Source organism: Sorex araneus, chromosome 7 (genome assembly GCF_027595985.1).
Source record: "Sorex araneus isolate mSorAra2 chromosome 7, mSorAra2.pri, whole genome shotgun sequence".
Classification (NCBI taxonomy): Eukaryota; Metazoa; Chordata; class Mammalia; order Eulipotyphla; family Soricidae; genus Sorex; species Sorex araneus.
In genome coordinates this window covers 77,018,897-77,043,297 of record NC_073308.1, presented here as the reverse complement: position 1 = coordinate 77,043,297, position 24,401 = coordinate 77,018,897, and the positions used below count along the sequence as shown (strand labels likewise).

Below are 24,401 nucleotides of genomic sequence, written 5' to 3'. Positions count from 1 at the left end.
CTCGCTATTCCTCTCACATGAGCGCGCGAGGCCACACACGCACTCGCCCCCGCCCGCACACGCCTCCACACCACACGAGCCCGCACACATACCCCCGCAGGTGTGCCCGAGCACACGCCCCACGTGACCATACACCTCCACACGCACACCGCCCCACACCACATGCCCCCACATGTACACGCGTGCCCGCGCACACGCCCTCACACGCACACGCCCCACACCTGCGTGCTGGGGCCGCCTCACGCACACCCCGCCCCCTCGGCACCATCTGGGTTCATTGCGGCCCAGTCCGGCTCAGGAGCCGCCCCGCTGGAACCCCCGGAGCCGTGGGCCCGGACCCGGGGCTCACGCAGGATCCAACCGCCCTGCTTGTGAGTGGGCACCCGTGGCCCTGAGGCGAGGCCGCCCCCTGTGGGTGGGGTCGCGCTCCAGGTTAGGGCGGGGATCCCCCCATCCGGGCTGCAGCCTTTTCCAAGAGGCAGGCCAGGTGCACGCAGGGGCCCGGCCTGAGGCGAGGCGAGGAGCGAGGTTAGCCGTCGCGCCGTCCCACGGCCTCTTCCGGCCGCGCAGCCAGGCGGTCTCACGCAGGCGTTGCGTGCAGGCCCCTCCCCCTGGCTCCAACTGCGCAGGCGCGGCTCCCCGCCCTGCTGCTCTGGGGCGGTTGGTGATTGGACGAGAGGGTCACGGGGCCCACCGGGCGACGCCAGCTTTTGAAGGACTCGGCGCTGCCGCGTGACGCTCGCACAGAACGGCCACAGCGAGGTCGAGGCTGGGACGCGGCAACGGTGGCGGTGCTGTGGGCCTAGCCCGCCTGGCCGCCGCGCCGGCAAGAGGGCAGCGTCGGTGGGTGGGGTGTGCGGCCCGGGGCCTCTCAGTCCTGAGGCGGGCGGCTGCGGGTGCGGGGGTCCCACGGGGCGCCCTGAGGTGAGGGGGGCAGTGGGGGCCGGGGCTCAGCCCTCAGCCCTGAGGCAGGCGGCTGCGGGCCCGGGGGTCCCACGGGGCGCCCAGAAGTGAAGGAGGAGGAAAGGGGGGCTGGGGCTCTTCTCAGCCCTGAGGCGGGCGGCTGCGGGCCCGGGGGTCCCATGGGTTGCCCGGAGGTGGGGGGAAAGGGGGGTCGGGGGCGGGCGGCTTTGGACGCGGGGGTCACACGGGGCGCCCCGGAGGTGAGGTAGGGGAGAAGGGGGGCCCGGGGCTCTTCCCTCAGCCCTGAGGCAGGCGGCTGCGGGCCCGGGGGTCCCATGGGTTGCCCGAAGGTGGGGGGAAAAGGGGGGCCGGGGCTCTTCCCTCAGCCCTGAGGCAGGCGGCTGCGGGCCCGGGGGTCCCATGGGTTGCCCGGAGGTGGGGGGGAGGGGGGCCGGGGCTCTTCCCTTAGCCCTGAGGTAGGCGGCTGCGGGCCCGGGGGTCCCATGGGTTGCCCGGAGGTGGGGGGGGAAGGGGGGCCGGGGCTCTTCCCTTAGCCCTGAGGCAGGCGGCTTTGGACGCGGGGGTCACACGGGGCGCCCCGGAGGTGAGGTAGGGGGGAAGGGGGCCCCGGGGCTCTTCCCTCAGCCCTGAGGCAGGCGGCTCCAGGCGGGGAGTGGGGAACCCCGAGGCATGCGGGACAGGGAGCCTCGCAACCCCGAGGTGAGGGAGGAGACGGTAGGCAATCCTGGGGCTCTAGGTGAGGGATCGCAGGGACAGATCCAGTGGGTTGGAGGGTCGAAGAAGGGATTGACTGGGGAATCACGGGCCGGAGGAGCAGGAAAAATGGCGTGTGTGTCAGGGGTCTGAAGAGTGGGAGCACCATGGGGGCTGAGGCATCTCATCGCGCAACTCTTCCTCCACAGTTTGCCTGTGATTGGCGGGTGAGAAAATGTCAGGCCACAACGACTGGTTCCAGAGCTCCCGGGTCCCCAGCTTCGCACAGATGCTGAAGAAGAACCTGCCGGTGCAGCCACCCACGCACACAGTCACCGCACCGCCCGGTTACTCACGGGAGAGCTACAGCCTGTCCTCCATGGCCTCCAAGGTCACACCAGTGACAGGTGAGGCCCTGCCTTCTGACGTGCACCCCTGAGAGCAGAGTCGGTGACATAGTTGTCACTAGAAACTGTAAAATTGGGTTGACCTAGTTACAAAAGGCAGGAGATGCAGCTGAAGGGTACCAGGTCCCCCACTGCTCGGCCTGGTGAGTACCCTGGCCTTACTAACATCCACAGTGCCCTATTTCAGTGGAAACCGTGGAGTGTCTTCAAAATAATCATCCGTTCTACAGTAACTAGTCACACTGTCCACATGTGCCAAAATGAGCGAGTAGCATCTCTGATGAAAAGTACGGGTGAATGAGTGTGTTTGGCGCAGGCTTACATTTTAGGGGAGAATTTATTTTTTGTGCTTATCTTATGTTACCAAGTTGACAAGTGTAAACGTTTATTTTTAGGTAATTTTCCAGAGCCACTGCTTTCCAAAGGTCTTTCATCTATATCAAATCCTGTCCTTCCTCCAAAGAAAATACCAAAGGAATTTATAATGAAATACAGGCGTGGAGAGATAAACCCTGTGTCAGCCTTGCACCAATTTGCACAAATGCAGAGGGTTCAGCTTGACCTTAAGGAAACTGTAACAACAGGCAAGTTTAAAACTGGTTATTACTAGAAAATTATTTCCTATTAAAAGCAGAAAATAAAACTGATACTAAATTTATTCTCTATATTCATATAATGTTTGGCTCAGTCCAACAATTAAATGTTTTGAGAACTATACTTTTAAGAAATTTTTATGCTCACACTTCTCGGTTATTTTGTTTTGTTTTTGGATTATGCCCACTAGTGCTCAGAACTTACTCCTGGCTTTGTGCTCAGGGATCACTCCTGATGGGGCTCAAGGTATTATGTTGTACCGAGGATTGAACCCCTGGTCAACCACATGAAAGTCAAGTTCCCTACCCATTGTATTATCTCTCCAGCCCCACACTTAACTATTGAAGCTTTCGTGAGTGATACACATCACTGAATTTTAACTTGTAAATTATGCCTGAGTAGTGGAACTGAGAGCCCGGCAAGCTACTGAGAGTATCCCACCCGCACAACGGAGCCTGTCGAGCTACCCGTGGCGTATTCAATATGCCAAAGACAGTAACAACAAGTCTCACAATGGAGAAGTTACTGGTGCCCCCCTGAGCAAATCGATGAACAATGGGACGACAGTGCTGCAGTGGAAGGTTCTTTGTTCTCTTAACCACCTCTAAGACACTCTTGAAGGCATTCCATGCCACTCTCTTCCTCCTGCGCAGCTCAGGTGCCAGGTCATTCATCATGTTGAGTTCTCGACCTAGGTACACATAACTGCTGCATTCGGAGATGTTCATTCCATTGAGAGCAAATGGAACGTCAGGAACTAGTTTGTTTCTCATGAACATTGTCTTCGTGAAATTCAGCTACAGTCCAACCTTTCCACACTCATGGTCAAAGTTGGCCAGCATTCGTGTCACTTGGCTAATGTTTGGTGTTATTAGAAGCGGAGGTGGTGTAGTTGCCAACCATCTATCTTCAGTCCCATTCCAGTCATTGCATGGTGTTCTCGAGGGTGGCACTGAAGAGTTTCGGTGAAATGGTATCGCCCTGCTAAACCCCTCTCTTTACATTGATGATCACTTCTTTGTAGAATGGTGAGATACTGGTGGTGAATCCGTAATACAGCTCACAGAGGATCCAGATGTACTGAGTTTGAATGGCCTGTTTGGCTAGGGCTTCAGTGACCACTTCAGTCTCAACAGAATCAAAGGCCTTCTTTAAATCAGTGAATGTTGATTCATTGCGGCATCTTGTCTAATGGTTGTCTAAGTCTAAATGTCATCTTGTCTAAGCAGTTAATGTAATATCTGGTAAAATGATAATGATGAAATACTAGCCATCCATAATTAGTACTGAGACATAACCCTAAAAGCTTAATGTTTGAATACCAACAAAGGTAACTTGAAACTGGAAAAACTTGGGGGAAAAAAAATGTAGATGATTTTAATTTTTTATCGAAGTAACTGTAGATTCATGGAGAGAACTTGGTGATATAGAGCATATACCTTGTGTGTGCAAGTCCCAGGCTTTTATTCCCAGCGCCACCAGGATGATTCTAGTGGCCCCTAGCCTACCAGGTCCAAGGAGTGCTGCATTACCAGGATGACCACTAAAAACTCAGGCCAGCCCCACCAGCTTGAGCATTGCTGAAAATGACCCCCTAGAAAGGGTCCTATATGAAAGTAAATGTGTAAAATTAAAACTTCTAGTTGTTTCTGGTGTTTGGATGTCAAATTATTCAGGATGTATTTTAAGCATATGTGTTGATTTTCCTTGTGAGTCCTCCTGAGGAAGTGATGGGTTGAATTGCTTAACACGACTTCTTTTATTTGGTGCATCTTAAAGAACTTAACAGGAATCCTTTTTCTGGAGATTGTGAGGGTATTCGTAGTAAAGGTTTGAAGACTAGAGATATTTCCAGAATCTATACATTTTACCTCTCATTGGTCATTTGATAAATATGACCATTGCTGGATTATATAAGACATTGTCACTTCCTGTTTGACCTATACTTTAAAGCTGGCACCACTGTTCACCCTAAATCTGTAGCAAGTGTGACTACTATTTCCTCAGCTATTTTAGAGGCTCTCCTATATTTCCTTTAGCTTGTGTTGACCCTATAGAAAAACTTAAGGCCAAGATAGTTTCTAGAATATTTGTATTGGGATGTTTTCCCACATAAGGTATCTTTTGCAGTTGATTACTAAAGTATTGTAGCATTCATTCTGAGTTCCTTTTCTAGGCAATGTGATGGGACCATATTTTGCTTTTTGTGCTGTGGTGGATGGTATTCAGTACAAGACTGGACTTGGACAAAATAAAAAGGAGTCTAGATCCAATGCAGCAAAATTGGCTCTGGATGAGCTTCTACAATTGGAAGAACCTGAACCAAGAATTACAGAAACATCAGGTAAAAATTCTTATTATGAAGTGTTTGTAAAAGGTATCATTTTCCAGAAGCAGTTACCAGAAAATAAAGAGTTACTTGGCGAATACTGGTAGCACTGTAGCACTGTTGTCCTGTTGTTCATCAATTTGCTCGAGCGGGCACCAATAACATCTCCATTGTGAGACTTGTTGTTACTGTTTTTGGCATAACGAATACGCCATGGGTAGCTTGCCAGGCTATGTCATGCGGGCAGGATACTCTCAGTAGCTTGCTGGGCTCTCCAAGAGAGATGAAAGAATCGAATCTGGGTCGGCCACATGCAAGGCAAACTCCCTACCCACTGTGCTATCGCTCCAGTCTGGCAAATACTGGTATTTCATAGTAATTAAGGTGATTTTAAACAGCACCAAAAGATGTGGCTGAATTGCCTAATACCTTGTCAGATTTCCAGTGGGTGACAGTCCTGAAATGGCTTTCTCTCGTTTATTATACTTTCATTGTGTACTGTAATTTTGTGTAGGTTTTTTATGTAGTTTTGTGAAATTTTCCTGTGTGAAACTTAGTAATGGTAGAACTACTTGAGAAAATAATGAACTCTCAGTAGTGGAGCAAATAGGTTAAGAATGTATCACAAATCACGAAATCCCGTTAATCACCGATTTCTCGGGCAGGCTCAGTAACATCTCATTTCGTCCTTTCCCTGAGATCTTAGAAGTCCATCTCGACTCAGCCCTCCTAATGATGTTGCACTGGGGGCTTTTCAGGGTCAGGGGAGTGAGAGCCAGCTTGTTACTGGATTTTGCATATGAATATACCATGGGAAGCTTGCAAGGCTGTCCCATGTGGGCAGGAAACTCTCAGAAGATTGCCAGTTTCTCCCAGAGGGAGAAGTAGGTTATAAGATATCGCTTCTGAGAGCTTACTTTTAAGTCTCTTTCTGGATGTTGGCCGTTGATGGAATTACACACACCTCTGCCGGTACGTTCATGCATGAGGCCTGTCCGAATGTGTGGAGAGGGGCCTCCAGCATGGCTGTAGCTAGGTTCGGGTGGTCTTCGGCCACCGGGAGCTCTGCTTGGGGTGGGGAGGGAAGCTGGAGCCCATCCCCTCCGAGGGGCCCCGGGGAAGACAGCCAGGCATGCGGGCAAGAGACTCTTGCCGCCACAGTGGGGCTAAGCGAGCACACGGGGTCGGCGGTGATGTCGGCCACCCCCCCAACCCGTCTTGAAACACGGACCAAGGAGTCTTAACACATGCTCGAGTAAACTCCAAAAATAGGATGAATATTTCAGCTGAACTGTAGATCCTGAAAGGACAAGAATTTGCCGTCTAAACCAGCATATATTTACTGAGAGGCAGAATATTCAAAGTGGGTCACAGCCTCAAATTGCATAAATGGGAGGACCACAGCACAAGGCAAGGAAGCCAGTCTGTAAGGCAGGGGGGACCAACAGGAAGTGAAAGAACTCAGAAGGGGGCTGTAGTCTGAAAAAGTTTGAAAAGCATCACTCTAAATCTGTTTGAACATTTGAAGACTGTAGACACAGTGATGGTCACTACCTTCTATGGCTGTCATAAATAATAGTATATCTAAGCCTTTAACAAGTGCCTGGTAAGCAATATATAATCAAATGATAGGAGGTCATATAAATATTAATCAGAGCATTTTATACATAATACCATAATGTGCTCTTTTGTCAATATTCATGCTCTATATTTTATCTGTGAGTCAACTTTGAAAGATATTTGTTTAGCAGTCATGATAAGTGCATTCTTTTTTCAAATTGCTAATTTATTTTTACTACTGTGCTATTAAAGTTTTGGTTTTGCTTTTAAAACTTTTTGTTTCAATCATCGTGAACAACTTTGTAAACCACAGTGTTTATATAAAGTGTAGCACTGTAGTACTGTCCACTGTCCTCCCGTTGTTCATTGATTCGCTTGAGCAGGCACCAGTAACGTCTCCATTGTGAGACTTGTTGTTACTGTTTTTGGCATATCGAATACGCCATGGGTAGCTTGCCAGGCTATGCCGTGCGGGCAGGATACTCTTGGTAGCTTGCTGGGCTCTGCAAGAGGGACAGAAGAATCGAACCTGGGTCGGCCACATGCAAGGCAAACGCCCTACCTGCTGTGCTATCACTCCAGCCCATATATAAAGTGTAAGGGGAAAATAAAATTTAAAATACCCAGAACTTTTTGTTTCCAGGAATCAGAGAAGTAGCTCAATGGGCAAAGTGCGTTCTTTGCATGCAGAGGTTCTGTTTCAGTCCTTGGCACTATGTGTTCTCCTGCACACCTCCAGGAGTGACACCCCTGAGCACAAAGCCAGGAGTAGTGCTATCTCTAAGCACCATACGATGTGACTTAAAAATAAAAGGACTGGAGCAAAAGCACAGTGAGAAGGGCATTTGCTTTGCATGCGGCCGACCCGGGTTCCTGGTGGCACTCAGGGAACCTTTGGGAATACTGGGGATTGAAACCAGGTCAGCTGTGTACAAGGCAAATGGCCTACCTGTTATACTCTCGCGCTGGTCCCATTCAGCTTTTCTATCATATTTTTCTTAGTCACTTTGTGATTTTTTAATTTGAATTCTTACATGATTTTTAATTTAAAAAAGTTAACAATTTAAAACTATATTCAGCCATATGGGCTGGAGTGATAGCACAACAGTAGGCCATTTGCCTTACACACAGCTGACCTGAGTTAGATTCCTCTGTCCCTCTCGGAGAGCCCGGCAAGCTACCAAGAGTATCTCGCCCGCACGACAGAGCCTGGGCAAGCTACCTATGGATATTCGATATGCCAAAAAATAGTAACAAGTCTCACAATGGAGACGTTACTGGTACCCGTTCGAGCAAATCGATGAGCAATGGATGACAGTGACAGTGACAAATTCAGCCATATCTCATGAATTGTGAAGTGAAATCTTATTTACATAGTTTGTCATAAGTACTTGGAAAAGAAAGTATTTTCTAAATTTTGATGCTATTTTTTGTTCACCATTTTTTATATTTACTAATTTTTAAGGCTTTGTATGATTTTGGTAGATGTCCTACAAGTGCTGTCACTAAAAGTCATTTTATTCTTTATCAAAATATTTTCCTTTTTGCATTATTTGATCTATGTAAAACAATGAGGCAGTGCTCTCCTTTTGTTTGCAGTTTACAGGTTTTTTGGTTCAATAAAAAACCACCAGGGGCTGAAGAGATGGTACAGTGGGTAGGACATGTGTCTTGCATAGGACTGACCTGGTTTTAGTCCCCAACACTCCATATGATTCAAGGGTAAAACCAATAGTAAGCCTTGAGCAAAACCAGGTTGTTGCCCAGAAGCCAAAAAATTACTTTTGCTCAGAAGAGATGGGAGATTGGGGAAAATTTTAGGTTATTGGCTTTGCCTCTGTACTCAGGAGTGACCCATAAGAGGCTATACAGACCGTATGTGGCACCAGGAGCTTTAACAGGGGTGCATTCAAGGAAAGTGCTTTACCCCTGTACTCTCTCTCTGGCCCTAAAATTGCTATTTTATATATCTATAAATTTCTTGGCTTGGAATCTTGCAAAAGGGCCAAGAAGTGATGGTCTTGGAATCTCGTTCTAATATCCCTGATATTGCTTCTAGTTAACTTTTTATTTTATGAGTGTCTCTGATTTTATTTATTTATTTTGCCTTTGAACCACACCTGGAGATGCTCAGGGGTTACTTCTGACTCTGAACACAGAAATTACTCCTGATGGTGCTCAGAAACCATATGGTAAGCCAGAGATTGAACCTGGGTTGGCCGCGTGCAAGGCAAGAACCCTACCAGCTGTACTGTCTCTGGCCCAGATTATTTATTTTTTTTTTTTGCTTTTTGGGTCACACCTGGCGATGCACAGGGGTTACTCCTGGCTCTGCACTCAGGAATTACCCCTGGCCATGCTCAGGGGACCATGTGGGATGCTGGGACCTGAACCCGGGTCGGCCGCGTGCAAGGCAAACGCCCTACCCGCTGTGCTATCTCTCCAGCCCCCCAGATTATTTTTATTTTAATGATTTTAGGCATAAAATTAGGTGCTTGTGACATAGAACATATTTTAATATGTTACTCAGTAGAACACAAGATTTAAAGGCATGAGGCCCTAGATTTAACCTCCACTGCCAAAAATAAAACAAAATATTTTAATAGCATTTAGCATTTGAAATTTTTGTTGTTGGGTTTTTTCTTAGTTGGGGCACATCCAATGATGCTCAGGAGTTTTTCCTGGCTCTGCACTCAGGAATTACTCTTGTGATCCTTGGGGGACCATATTTGATGCTGGGGGCTCTAATCTGGTTCAGCTACATGCAGAGCAAATGCCCTACTTGGTATGCTATCTTCAACCCCAACATTGAATTTATTATACATATCACATGAGTGTCATGTTTCTTCATTTCATTTTGTCCTCTTTAATATGTATAACTTTTTTGAGATAATGATTTTAGCCTAGATTCTGTTTTATTATAATATGAAGTCAGTTTTGACAGCTTGATTTTTATCTCTTTATAATTTTGCTATTCTTCCCAACTCTTTGTTTTTGAGCCACACCCAGTGTTGCTCAGTGATCATTACTGGTGGACTGGGGGGACCAAATGGGGTGCTAGAGATTGAACTCAGGTCAGTCACATGCAAGGCAAATGCCTTACACACTATATTATTGCTCTGGCCCCACAATTCCTATCGTTGTAATTGATCTGTTTGCTCCTACACTCTTTATTATAGAACATACCCTACCCACCTGGAGCTTAGTGTGGTTATCTTTCAGGTTTTTAAAATACATGTTACTTTTTTAAAAGTGCTTACTGCTGAAGAGATACTACAGCAGGGAAGATGCTAGCCTTGCATGTGACCTACCTGGTTCAATCCCTGGCACCCCATGATTCCCTGAGACTGCCATGAGTGACCCCTGAGCACCTCTGGGTATGACCCCAAAACAAAACCAAAAAAATGTAAAGTGTTTACTTAATAAGTCAATGTGTCTGGGGGGGAACTCCAAACAATAATAGTGAGTTTTTTGTTTGAATGTAATCAAAGTAAAGAGAGAGTAAACTGAAATTTATCAGCTACACAGGCGGGGTGGGAGGAGGTTTACTGTGGTTCTTGGTGGTGGAATATGTGCACTGGTGAAGGGATGGGTGTTTGAGCATTATGTAACTGAGACTTAAGCCTGAAAGCTTTGTAACTTTCCTGGTGATTCAATAAAAAAAAGTAAGTCAATGTGAAATATAGATCCCTTGACAAATACTCTTTTAAGGCATTCCTTCCATGAACGAACAGAAATCCTTTATAAGATTATTGTCAACAATCATCCCCTTAGTTTTATTACCCAAGGAACCCATTAAAGAACCCTCCCCCTCTACTAAGCCTATGACATTTGCCCTCATACTTTGTTCTACAAATATGACTACTATAGATACTACATATAAGTGGTGTCATTTTTACGACTGGCTTATTTTACTTAATGTCCTCAAAAGTCACTTTGTAGCAGGTGTCCATTTCCTTTATAGAACAAAAAATGCATTATATTTAATATTTTGCTATTCACTCATCTTTTGGAAATTGGGGTTCCCTCTAGGCTGCTGTGAAATAATGTAACTGTGAACATAGATATGCAAACATACTGTTGTACTCACTCCCTACTTCAAATACTTGACTTCTATACCCAGAGGTATAGAGCATGATAATTTTACTCTTTTCTTTAAGAACTGCCAGGTTGTTTTCCATAATAGCTATACCATTTTACATTCCTATTTAAAGTGCACAAGTGTTCCATTTCTACACATTACTACCAACACTTAATAGAGTAGCAATCCCAGTAGGTTTGAGATACGGTGAAGTCATTCTGATTTTATGATTTCAGTTTGCATTTTCTAATTAGTAAGATTGTGTTTTTTTCATGTGCTTAGTAAGCACTTGGTGTATAATCAGAGAAAAGTTCTCAAGTCCTTTGTCCATTTTTTAATTGGATTTTTGTTTTAGGAGTTCTTTATATAATATAAATATCAATCCCTTAATTGATCTAAATAGATCTGTGGTATTTTCTCCATATGAGAATAATGTTATTACCCTGTTAATAATGGACTTATGTTCTTGAAAGTTTTTGACAGTTTATTTTGTCACTTTTTACTCTGATTTCCTGAATTTTTGTGTCATACCAAAGGAATTTTGCCAAATTCAATCTTAGTACATTTTTTCCTGTTTTTTTTTTCTGTTTTACAGGTTTAACACTTGTGCTATGATCTTTGATTCATTTTGTAATTTTGTATATATGTTACTAGATAAGGACCCAAATTCTTTAGCATGTGGCCATCCAGTTTTCCTATATCATTTCTTGGAAAATATTTCTTTTCTCCACTGAATAGTATTATAGTAGTGTTAGTATTAACCTTGTTGAAAATCATTTGACCAAATATATAGATATTCGTTTCTTGACTTCCTTTCTGTCATTTGTGTATATATCTTCATGCATTACTACATAATGGCATTTTGACTATTGTCATATTGTAATTGGCACATTTGATCACTCTGTCTTTATTTTGTACTTTGTGTTATATTTTGAATTCAGGAAGTATGAGTCCAACTTTTTCATGACTATTTTGCTTGTTTGTATATGCTGTGTGTTTATGTACCAACTTGTGTTGTTAAGTTTTTGAAATCATTGAAATTATTTGAAGCTACTAATATATTTAATAGCTTTTTATTTCATTTGAACCCAATTCTTGAATAAATGGGAAAATATTTCTTTGAATTTTTGAAGTCCTGGAAGCTGAAGTCGGATGTGTGTATATAAAATCAGAGGTTTGTATCAGTATTCTAATTTCTATATAATATCACCTCTTGCTCAAAATAAAGTCTGGATCATCAGTTCTTTTTCCTTTGTGATCCTTGAGAGATCATGATGACTCTAGAACTTTGCATAGAGCCTCTTCATTTAAGCTCTTTTCAACTTTTTCTTCCTGTTTTCTTCTTGTTTTTCTTTTTTTTTCCTGTTCCCTAACTTGAGAACCAAATTGGAAAGTTAATACAAATAAAGGGATTAAAAGCTTTCAATATCCATTTATATATAGATCTCATGACTTCATTTTTCCTGTGGCTGTGTAGTATTCCATTGTGTAGATGTTCTATAATTTATCAGTCATCTATTCTCAGATTGTTTCCAGATTCTGGCTAATGTGAGTAATGCTACAATGAATATTAAAGTGAAGATGGCTCTTCTGCAGTGTTTCATGCTGAGTGAAATGATTCAGAGAGGGACAGACATAGAATAACTGAACTCATATGTGGGATATAAAAAAAAAACATAGTATGAGACTAATACCCATGGACAGTAGAAACAAGGGCCAGGAGGACTGGTCCTTGGTTGGAAGCGTGCCACAAGTGGTGGGGGGGAAGGGCAGTTAGGATAGGGAAGGGACCACTATGATAAAGATTGTTGGAAATGATTACTCTGGATAAGAACTGAGTGCTGAAAATAGGTAAAGGGACAAACAAACATGATAACCTTTCAGTACCTTTATTACAAACCAAAATGCCCAAAAGGAAAGAGAGTGAGTGAGTGAGTGAGTGAGAGAGAAAGAAAGAAGAAAAGGCATGCTAGGGTGAGGGGGTGGGAGGGAAACAAGGGACATTGGTGGTGGGGAATGTACACTGGTGAAGGAACATTGTATGACTGAAACCCAATCATAAACAACTTTGTAACTGTGTATCTCGCAGTGATTCCATTTTTTTTAAAGCTTCAATATAACATTTTCCTGGACAAAACTGCACTGTACTGTACTGTCATCCCATTGTTCATCGATTTGCTTGAGCGGGCACCAGTAACGTATTCATTGTGAGACTTGTTACTATTTTTGGCATATAGAATACGCCATGGGTAGCTTGCCAGGCTCTGCTGTGTGGGCGGGATACTCTCAGTAGCTTGTCGGGCTCTCTGAGAGGGATGGAGGAATCGCATGCAAGGCAAATGGGCCAACCCGGGTTCGATTCCCAATATCCCATATGGTACCCCAAGCACCACCAGGAGTAATTCCTGAGTAGATAAGCCAGGAGAAACCCCTGTGCATCATTGGGTGTGACTCAAAAAGGAAAAAAAATGTGGAACAAAACTAAGTAAATTACCGTTTTGATAGAATATTAATTTGTTTGCAGAACATTACTAAATATAGAAAATATTTCATGAGTATCTAAAACAGGTGTCATGAAGACTGGAGCAATAAGACAGTGGGTAGGGCACTTTGCCTTGCATGAAGCTGACTCAGGTTCAATCCTTAGCATCCCATGTGGTCCTCTGAGTCCACCAGTAATAATCCCTGTGCAGAGCCAGGAGTAAGAACTGAGTACTGCCATGTGTGGTCTTCCAAAAAACAAAACAGGTGTCATGCTAACAATGTTCTAATAATGAATCTATTATGGAACAAGCTATTATAGCAGCATAAAATTAGGAAACCCAGAAATTTGTTTGCATAATTGATTTTACTATCACTTGTATCACTTGTCATCACATTGCTCATCAATTTGCTCAAGCGGGCATTAGTAACATCTCCATTCGTCCCTGTCACGTGCTAGTGTAGCCCAACAGTGTCTCCTCGCTCCAGGAACACGAAGAGCCTCAAACAGTTCATTCAGGCTCTTGACGAAGAAGTCTGACCATCTCGTAGGTGGGCAGCCAGGCATTCTTTTGACAACCTGTGGATTTCACTATGGGAAAAAAATATATCAAGGCTGAGCTTAATAGATATTTGGTAGTACATAATTATTATTATTATTCTTGGATTTTTCTATCACTGATCAGTAAGGTGTGATGTGTTCTTTGAAACAGACATTTCTTCATATGTTCTGTTTTGCTTTGTTTATAGGTCCTCCTCCGATCCCTGCAGAACCTATTGTTTCACCTGAACCAGTGTATGTTTCAAAAGTACATTACGGTAGGAAAATTGTTTATAATATCTTTCAGAAGAATTAAATCCAATTAAAAATTTATAATGGAGGTGCCAGATCTATAGTACAGTGTGTAATGTGCATGTTTTGCATATGGCCAACCTGGATTCAATCCCTAGCACCTCATATGGACCCCTGAGCCCACCAGGAATGATTCCTGAGCATAGAACCAGGAGTAAGCCCTGAACACTGCCAGACCCCCCCCCAAGTTAAATCATAATGGGAAAATAAATTGTAAGCCATATTTAATATATAAATATTGAAACTATTTTAGTCAAGCTATTAAGTGGAGACCTTCTTTAATATTTTCATGGAATTAGGGACCAGAGAGATGGTACAACAGGTAGGTTGCTTGCCTTGCATGCAAGCGACTTGGGTTTGATCTATGGCATCCCATATTATCTCCAGGCATCATCAGGACTAATCCCTGAGCACAGAGCCGGTAATAACTCCTAAGAAGCACTGAGTATGGCCCCAAAACAAACAAATTTGAAAAAAACATCATAGAATTAGAGAACAAAGATAAAAAGATGGAAGAAATGTTCTTTTTTTCCCTATAATAAAAGAGAGGCAGGAATAGGTACTAGGATAATGGTAGAGGGAACTGACATGCAGGTGGAGGGTGTGGTGCTGGAATGATTTGTGCAAGAACCCCTACCATTAATAGTATTATAAATCACTGCCTAAAATAAAATAATTTTTTAAAAAATAGAAAAGAAAAAGGAACTGGTTTATCAATTTTATATAATTGCTTTTTTGACACTTCTCTGCTTAAGTGGACTTGAAATTAATGAAAACCTTTGGTTTTCCTGGTGCTTTGTGGTGGCTTGGAACATTAATTTCAAATAACCTACATTCACTTAATTTTAATGGAAATTTGACACTAAAACCCTTTCAAAACTACAAAGACAATTGAAGTTATTAGTTGAGTGACCTAGGACTACTTACTTTGTATACCTTCATATGTAAAATGGCCCTATCAGCAATTACCTGTAGGATTGTTTGAAGAGTAAATGAATGTAGGTAATTAGGGTCTAGCACACAGTAGGTACTCACTAAATAGTAATTATTATTTTATTAAGCACATAACAATACTTTCAGTATTCAAAGTAACCTTTATATTAGTTTCCATAATGACTACCAATAATATGTTTTGGTATTTGGGGTTTTTTTTATTTTTTATTTTAATGAATCATCATGAGATGAGATACAATTACAGACTTACAGACTTTCATGATTGTATTTCAGTGAAACAATGTTCAAGTACCCATCCCTCCACCAATAATATATTTTAATTGTCATAAAGATTGGGAATGACTGACATTGTTCAGGGATTATTGCCTATGTGGCAATATATTAGACAGTCTTGTAAGCAAAGAATTGCCAGGGTCCTCAATGACTTAAATATTTCAATTGTAAATTATTGATCTTCATGTAATGCTAAGACATCTTTTTTTTTTATTTTTTTTTAATTTTTTATTTATTTATTTATTTATTTTTATTTTTTTTTAATTTTATTAGTTTATTTTTAATTAGAGAGTCATCGTGAGGGTACAGTTACAGATCCATACATCTTTATGCTCATGCTTCCCCCATACAAAGTTCAATAACCCATCCCTTCACCAGTGCCCATTCTCCACCACCCGTAAACCCAACATCCCTCCCCCCCTCCCCAGACCCGTCTCCCCCCACCCCACCCTGCCACTATGGCAGGGAATTCCCTTTTGTTCTCTCTCTCTGATTAGGTGTTGTGGTTTGCAAAAGAGGTGTTGAGTGGCCATTGTGTTCAGTCTCTAGTCTGTATTCCGCCCGCCTCACCCTTCCCCCACATGACCTCCAACCACATTTTGCTTGGTGGTCCCTTCCCTGAGTTACCCAGAATGAGAGACCAGCCTCCAAGCCATGGAAACAATCTCCTGGTACTTATTTTTACTATTCTTGGGCGTTAGTCTTATAGTCTATTATTCTATATTCCACAGATGAGTGCAATCTTTCTATGCTAAGACATCTTTTTATAAGAAAGAATACTGTTATCCAAGAATCTTAATAGCTTGTGTTATTTTTTAATTGAATGCTTAAAATCTCATCTATAACTTAGATTACAACTTTTTTCTTAGCCTTTATAAATTATCTCAATTTTAAGGTGATAATCTGAATAATTGAGATATTGAGAAAAAGCACAGTGTTCATAAAATTCACATGCATTTAATTTTTTTTCTAGAAGGAAGAAATGTTCAGTATGCAAAAATTTCACAGATTGTTCAAGAAACATTTAATCAACTAATCTCTAATCATTCAGATTATCTAAAATGTAGCAATTCACTGGCTGCATTTATAATTGAAAGAGGTAAGTCCATATATTTTTTATGTGTTTGTGAAAAGCTACTACTTTTCACAAAACTACTGTCTTGCAGCGGTTTTGAGCTTTTACTCCTGTTGACAAACTGACTTATTTGAACAGAGTCCTTTTCTGTTCTCAAAGGTAAAGACAAAATCTGATCAGCAGCCAAAAGAAATCTGCAGAATGCCATAATGGCTCACATTAAAAAAAAAAAATAGTATGTGGAACCCTTACTAGTCTAATGTTACCATGACATATTGGAAAGGGCTGTATAAAAATCAACATTTTTTTCTTTTCGAATGAGAAATGATTAATGTATGAAATATTATGAACCTCTACTTTCCCCATAGTATTTAATTGTAATCACATGATTACATGTAGTCATGTGATTACAATTAAATACTATGTTTTTTAACCCTCTGGCATTCTAGATTAGTTATTAATTCAAAGTGTTTAAAGTTTATAATGATTTATGAATCAGCTATTAAGCAGTATTTGAGGTATTTTGAGTGAGAGGTATTTTGAGTGATTTTGTGGTCTGGGCTGGAGAGAGAAGGTATGTATACTAGTTAAAAGTCTTAAGATGGTAAGACTTTCATGGAGAGAGGAGGAATTTTAAACTACCACCAAGGTATTAAGTATTTGGATTAAGGACAGGCCCTGAGTTTAACTCCAGCATCACCCCCTGAACACTGCCAGGTGTTGCCAGAAGTGGCTCCTGAGCACTGCTGGTGAGGCCCCCGCAACAACAAGAAAACCCAAGTAAAGCCCTGACTGTGGCTTTTGCTCCCGTATATTGAGAAGCTTTGTCATAACTCTTGAGTCAAGTACACAACTCTTTAGAATAGTTGTTGATGACTTTTTTACCTTATCTGATGTCTCTCCCTCTCTGAGGAAGTGCCTGTGGCCCCTCTGCCTAGATCTATGGAGTTAGATCTTTTGACTGGCATGCCCTTAACCTAAAGCTGAAACTTAGATTTCAGTCTGATTGGAGAGGAATTTGCATATAGAGATAACCGTCCCAGTGCTCTTAATGTCAGCTCTACATTGTTGATCTGTTTTGTTCTTACTCCTAGTCAGAGTTCATTGCCAGCACATATCAGTGCTTATTATACTTCGTAGAACCTTAACAGTTTTTGTTGAATTAGAGGAAACCTTTCATGGCAAATGTAAAACTGTACTTAAAAAAAAAAAAAAAGGAAGCTATCAGCACAAGTAATGAGAAGTAATGAGCTAGTGACTAGTTTATAGAAAGCCTTCAGCTGGACTGTGAAAGGAAAACACTGTTCAGCATCTCAAAGAAATCTCATAGAATTAAGCAAAAAGTAAATGGATCAAAATTGCAGGAAAAAAGTGTTAAGTGGCTTGACTCCTAAAAAAAGTCTTTTTCCATCTGAAACCTATATGTGTGTGTGTGTGTGTGTGTGTGTGTGTGTGTGTGTGTGTGTGTTTCTGTGGGTGTGTACATATATATATATTCTCTCCCTCTGTCCCAATCTCTCTCCATCTCTCCCTCCCTTTCCCCTTCTCCCCCTTTCCCCTTCTCTCTCTCTTTCCCTCTCCTTTCCCTCTCCCTCTCCTCCTCCCTCTCCCTCCCTCTGCCACACACACATTTCTCTAAGTAAATCTATTTTTCACAAAAAGGAGAAGGAAGCCTAGTCTCAGTAAAATGTAGAAACTATTATTTGCTTTGTCGAGATAGAAAATGGATTAAAAAATTAGAGGCATTGCGTGTAGATAATTTGCTTAAGACAGAAGTAGATGCCAATTAAAATCTCCTGGAAAACAAAAGTAATCTAGCTGTAGAAGAAATAGATTCATATTTGAAAATCATGTCTGTCAATTTGGTTGTGGTAAAAAATTTAGGTGAAATGTAATAAAAGACACTGCTTTTTAAAATTGAAACTTTCCTTTCAGCTGGACAGCATGAAGTGGTAGCCATAGGCACAGGTGAATACAATTACAGCCAGTGCATCAAGCCCGATGGACGGGTGCTACATGACACCCATGCTGTTGTGACAGCAAGGCGGTCTCTCCTCAGGTAGGAACACAGAGAAAGTCAAGCCTTCACCCAAATGAGCCATTACATTATAGGATGCTTACAGCCAAGATGAAACAGGCTATTACTCATTCAAACCATTGTTTTCCTTTTGTTTTATATAGATAAAGTTTTATATAGATAATGCAAACTCAGCCTTTGCATTATCTATATAAAACTTTATGTAAAAGTTTACATAAACTTTTTGGGAAAACATCATAGTCACTGCAGTATCTAATGTGTGGATTCAGTAACTTCTGTTATAAAAACGTTTTAAAAGGCAAGAGCTTTATTTTAGTATATAAGTGTTAAAAAAAAACTTTTCCAGTGCCAAGAATAGGACCTAGGACTTCCCACAGGCAAGGCAATCACTGCCACTCGTTCACATCTCTGCCCCTATTAAATTTATCTTTTTCTTTAAAATATAAAATATATATATAAAACGTTACCAATTAGAAAGTACATTTTTAGGTATAGACTGCAAGCTGAAGTGTTGCTATTGATTATAGCAATACCCTTTGGTCAGACTGTTCTTAATGGCTATGAAGTTTGCTATTTTGCAGAACATAGATAAAGTATTTCTTAAGCTGGTAATTCTCAAAAAGAAGTGAAAGAGTTGGAATGGGAATGACTAGGCTTCTTTTTCCAAATACATGATTCATTGCTAGAAGTGCATTGCATGTAGGAAAGAGAAGCCAGGAATATTCTTCTGGATCTTCCTTGGTACAAAAATATGAAAAGTAGATTAGTGTTACTACCTACAATATCTACCAACTTTTGATTCTCAAGATGTTTTGAACAGGAGTCAGACCCATGTGAGGCAAACTCAGCCTTTGCATTATCTATATAAAACTTTATATAAAAGTTTACATAAACTTTTTGGGAAAATTTTAAACATGTGAAAATAGGGTAATGCTACTCGATAAAAAATTCTGATATCCAAAGGTAACTAAAGTAGAGAAAGAGTATTTTGCAAATTCTCTGCCACACAGGCAGAGGGAGGTGTGGAATGGGGGCTTGAGGGGATACGGGGGATTTGGGTGGTGGAAAATGTGCACTGGTGAAGGGATGGGTGTTTGGTGATTGTATGATCAAAGTTTAAACATGAAATTGTTACTGTACCTCACGGTGAATTAATAAAAAAAAATTAAAAAGAAAATATTCTGATATCTGTAGTCAGTGATACCCAGCTATCAGCATTTTGCTGTTCTTAATCCTTTTTTTTAAATTTAGGTAGATCTTAAAAACTTAGAGTCATATAGATAGTACAAGGGATAAGGTGATTGTTTCCATGTGGCTGACCCTGGTTTGACTCCTGGCACTGTGTATGGTTCCCCAAGCACTGCTGGGTTCCCTCTGAACAGAGGCAGGAGAAACACCTGGATACTGCTGGGCATGGTCCAGAAAACAAAATAAACAAATTTAATTACAAAAGAATTCTATCATATTAGGAGGGAAGACTTATATGGTCTATGAAAGTAATGCTGCTCATTGTCCTCCCATAGCCCTTGATGCTTACTGAATTATTTAAAACTACAGTCACCTCTCTGAGCTTTATTCTTGCCAAACTGTTACCTACTGGTGCTTGATTTTTTTTTTTGTTTGTTTGTTTTGATCACGATCACAAAATCCCGTTGATCGTCGAATTGCTCAAGCGGTCTCAGCAACCTCTCTATTCGTCCTGTCCCTGAGATTTTAGAAGCCTTTCTCTACTCGGCCTTCCCAGCAATGCCGCATTGGAGGCTCTTTCAGGGTCAGGGGAATGAGATCCAGCTGGTTACGGCTTTGGCATATGAATACACCATGGGAAGCTTGCAAGGCTTTCCCATGTGGGCAGGAAAGTCTCAGTAGCTTGCCAGTTTCTCCCAGAGGGAGAAGTAGGTTATAAGATACCACTTCTGGGAGCTTCTTTTTAAGTCTCTGGATGTTGGCTGTTGATGGGCTTACACACACCTGTGTTCCTCTGCCAGTACCTTCATGCGTGAGGCTTGTCCGAACGTGTGGAGAGGGGCCTTGAGTATGGCTGTGGCTAGGTTCCGGTGGTCTTCAGCCGCCAGGAGCTCTGCTCGGGGAGGAGGGTGGGGGTTGGGGGGTGGGGGGAAGCTGGAGCCCATCCCCTCCGAGGAGCCCTAGGGAAGACAGCCAGGCATGTGGGCAAGAGACTCTGTTTTGATAGTAGCAAAACTGTTTTGATAGTTTGTTTTGATAGTAGCATTAAAGTGTGTTCCACAGCAGAGCCTGGCAAGCTACCGTGGCATATTCAATATGCCAAAAACCGTAACAAGTCTTACAAAGGAGACTTGTAAGACTTATAATGGAGTTACTGGTGCCCGCTCGAGCAAATCGATGAGCAACGGGATAACAGTAATACAATGTTACAGTGATTAAATTTTTTTAATTTTGGAACAGATAATAGTCTCCCCAATTTAATTAGTAGCCATCTTTCACTGGTTCTTCCATTTTAAACACAACTTACAGGGGCTGGAAAAATAGTACAGTGGGTCAGTCTTGCACACAGCCCACCTGGGTTCAATCCCTGGCATCCCATGTGGATATATAGAACCAGGAGTAACTTTTGAACAACACCAGGTATGGCTCAAAAACCAAAACAAGAAATGAACACAGTTTACAGTTTTCACAGCATTATTTGTATGCACCTGTGCTTTTCAGAACCACTAAGGAGCAGGAACCAGAGTTGTGTGTGTAACTTCCTGGATAGGAAAGAAGAATAGAAAAAAGTGAGACAAGACAGGGACACTTACCTCTGTTGGGTGCAGAGCTGTTGGAAAAAGAAAGTAGGATTTAGTAGACTATTAGTTCTGTTGGGTGGGAGTCCTCCAGGAGTGTCCCCAGGCTGGTCCTTTGCTGTCCACCTTTCATACTTTAGGTTGATCACAGAGTCAGGGCTAAAGTCATTTTTTCTCATCAAAGGGACCTGGGGCACGTTCTTTCTTTTTTTTAAAAAATCTCTTTTTTGCCATGGCCAATACTTTTCTGGGTTACTCGTGGCTCTGCACTCAGGGGCCTCTCCTGTTGGTACTCAGGGCATCCTTTGGGATACCGGAGCACAATCCAAGTCCGTGCCTGCAAGGCAAATGCCCTCCCAGTGTACTAACCTCCTGCCCTCTGGGGGAGTGGAGTTTCTTCACGTGTTTGGGGCTCAAAAACATTTGGCAGAGTATTTTGATTGTCATATGTTCCTCATGCATTCAGTCTATTCTGGGGGGTCCAGGGAGGTGCAGAACTTTTAGAGAACACAGAGTGGAGGTGGGGGAATGCATCAGTGTGGGTTCACTCCTCCTGCCTCTGCACTTAGTCATCACTCATGCAGTGCTCAGGAACCTTTTGCAAGATAAGAACCTCACCCACTTTGCTGTATCTCCAGCCACTTTGTACAGGAAATTTTGAATTATTTTTAATTGCAGTTTGGTACCAAACCACACAGTGCTCAGGACTTACTCTTGGATCTGAGCTCAGGCATCGTTCCTGGTAGTGCTGTGGGGAACCTTTGGACTCTTGAAAATTGAACCTGACTTAGCTGCTAGTGTGAAAAGCAGCCTGTCAACTATCCTATCTCTGCTAACCCTCTATAATTTTACTTTGCCCCAGAAAAAAAGTTTCTGCTTCACCTGCCAAGTTTCTGAGCACCAGGTTCGATTCCTCCACCCCTCTCAGAGAGCCCAGCAAGCTACCAAGAGTATCCTGCCTGCACGGCAGAGCCTGGCAAGCTCCCCGTGGCGTATTTGATATGCCAAAAACAATAACATCTTAAGTGGAGATGTTACTGGTGCCCGATCTAGCAAATCAATGAACAGTGGGACGACAGTTAGTTCTTCAATAGAACTCAGAGTGTAACAGAGGGGCCATAAGAATGATCTCTCTTGCAAGTCAGAAAGGTTCTATCTGAGAGCTTCTCAAAGGTCTTAAAGGCTGAGACAATTTTAGGAGACAGAGGGAAATTCATTGCATGTGTTGATACTGTACTCATTAGGATACATTATTTTAAAATATCGTTTGATAAAGATGTAATTCATTTATTTTAGGTACTTTTATAGACAGCTTCTACTCTTCTACAGCAAAAATCCTGCTATGATGGAAAAGTCAGTATTTTGTACAGAACCAGCTTCTAATTTGCTAACTTTTAAACAGAATATCAACATTTACCTCTATATGAACCAGTTGCCTAAAGGATCAGCCCAGATAAAGTCACAACTGTAAGTATCACAGTTTTTTTAGGCAGCTAGGATGTTTGTCTTGATTTCAGTCCCTGCAGCAGTTTGACAAGTATGTCTATCGTCTATCCATCTTCTCCCTTCAGCCTTGAAGTATAGACTTGGAAGCCACAATCAATTCTTTCATTTAGTTCTTTCCACTCAGTCCTACCACTTCATACTGAAAATATTACTTGTGTTTTTCTCTTCTACTGAAAATCCATTGAATTTTCAATAGAAAGATTCCTTTCTACTTCTTTTAATTTAATCTCTCTTCACATCTTTAATGTAGAAGTTAAGGAATACAGTTTGTATTCCCTGGTCAGTCTATAGTCAAAATGTCATTATCTTGATAAATGAGTAGCATCAGTCAACATTAAACTGTATAGACAAGCACAAAAAGATAGTAAGAGTCTCCTCAACTTCAATAATCTTGAGATAATCATGGTTCAAAAATCCTTTCCGTTACAACTTTGTTTTTTATTATTATTTAAATTTTTTTCACTGACAGAAGGAAGTTAACACTGGTAGAGGGATTGGTATTGAATTATTGTATGCCTAAAACTCAACTATCAGTAACCTTGTAAGTCATGGCTCTTTAACTTAAAAAAAAAATTGTGGGGTTATTATTGCTCAGGGCTTACTTCTGGCTCTCCTCTCAAGGATCATTTCTGACTGGACTTGGGAAACCATATGTGGTGCGGGGGATTCAGCCTGATTGACCATGTGCAAGGCAAGTGCACTATCCACTAAACTGTTGCTCCCATTTCCTCTTTAAAAACTTTGAAGGCAAGAGGAGTGGACATTCCTATAAAGTTCATGAAGATTAATTATTTTTTACATCATTTCTTGGAGATACATCTTGTTTTATAAACTTGCTTTATATTTAATTTTTTTCATATGAAACTAGAGAGATAGTACAAAAATTAAGGCTCTTACCTTGCACACATCTGGCCCTGTTTCAATTTTCAGCACTGCATATGGTCCCCAAACAATACCAGGAGCAATCTCTGAGCACCAACAAAGAATTTTCATATAAAGATAAAAATAATATACAGATAATAGACTAGTAGGAATACAGTTTAGGCTTTCAACAATATGTCCAATAATAAATGAGTGGATGAAGAAATTCTGATAGGAAAGAAATTCTGATAGACACACCCTGAAATACACTATTCAGCTATAGGAAGAGGTGAAAGCTTTAGTTTCCCACGGTGTGGGGTGACATGCTGAGTGAAATGAGTCAAAGTAAGAGCAAATATAAAATGGTATCACTCATGGGGAGTCTCTGTCACTGTCATCCCGTTGCTCATCGATTTGCTCGAGTGAGCACCAGTAATATCTCCATTGTGAGACTTGTTGTTACTGATTTTGGCATATTGAATACGCCACGGGTAGCTTGCCAGGCTCTGCCATGTGGGCGAGATACACTTGGTAGCTTGCCAGGCTCTCCAAGAGGGGCTGAGGTATCGAACACGGGTCGGCCGCCTTCAAGGCAAATGCCCTACCATTGTGCTATAGCTCCAGCCCACTCATGGGGAGTATAAAGAAAAATAATAAGGGAATAAAATAGCAACAGACCCTGAGAGTTTTCCTATAGAACAGAGTTTTCTAAGAAGAGATAGAGGTTGGAAGGGACTCTAGAAACTGGTGCAGGGATACTCACACTCTGATGGGCATGGGATATCAATGTCGTATTCTTGAGACAGTATTGTCACTGTTGTACAGGATGTGTCTTAGAAATAAAGGACTTCAGGGGCTGGGGAACTAATTCAAGTGGTAGAGCACATGCCTGTTTCGTATGAGGCCCTTTTTTTGATTACAGTACCATATCCCCCACCAGACCCCCAACCCCACAAGCACTAGCCAACTGAGCATAGCTGGTATGTGACATCTATTATTTTTTTAAT

General features: G+C 42.1%; 1 protein-coding gene across 2 annotated transcripts in view; it reads left to right on the top strand.

Moving 5' to 3' along the window:
• The first annotated feature begins 1,849 nt into the window (after positions 1-1,849).
• ADAD1 (adenosine deaminase domain containing 1) overlaps positions 1,850-24,401 on the top strand; it is a 41,567-nt gene continuing 19,015 nt past the window's right edge. The window contains exons 1-7 of one of the 2 annotated variants that reach the window (XM_004606217.2): positions 1,850-2,024; positions 2,420-2,608; positions 4,795-4,962; positions 13,820-13,888; positions 16,123-16,248; positions 18,160-18,283; positions 22,324-22,494. In XM_004606217.2, coding sequence (XP_004606274.1) covers positions 1,853-2,024; positions 2,420-2,608; positions 4,795-4,962; positions 13,820-13,888; positions 16,123-16,248; positions 18,160-18,283; positions 22,324-22,494 — 1,019 coding nt within the window. In that variant the 5' untranslated portion in view covers positions 1,850-1,852. The remainder of the gene's footprint in view (positions 2,025-2,419; positions 2,609-4,794; positions 4,963-13,819; positions 13,889-16,122; positions 16,249-18,159; positions 18,284-22,323; positions 22,495-24,401) is intronic. The other variant, XM_004606216.2, reaches the window with a different exon arrangement.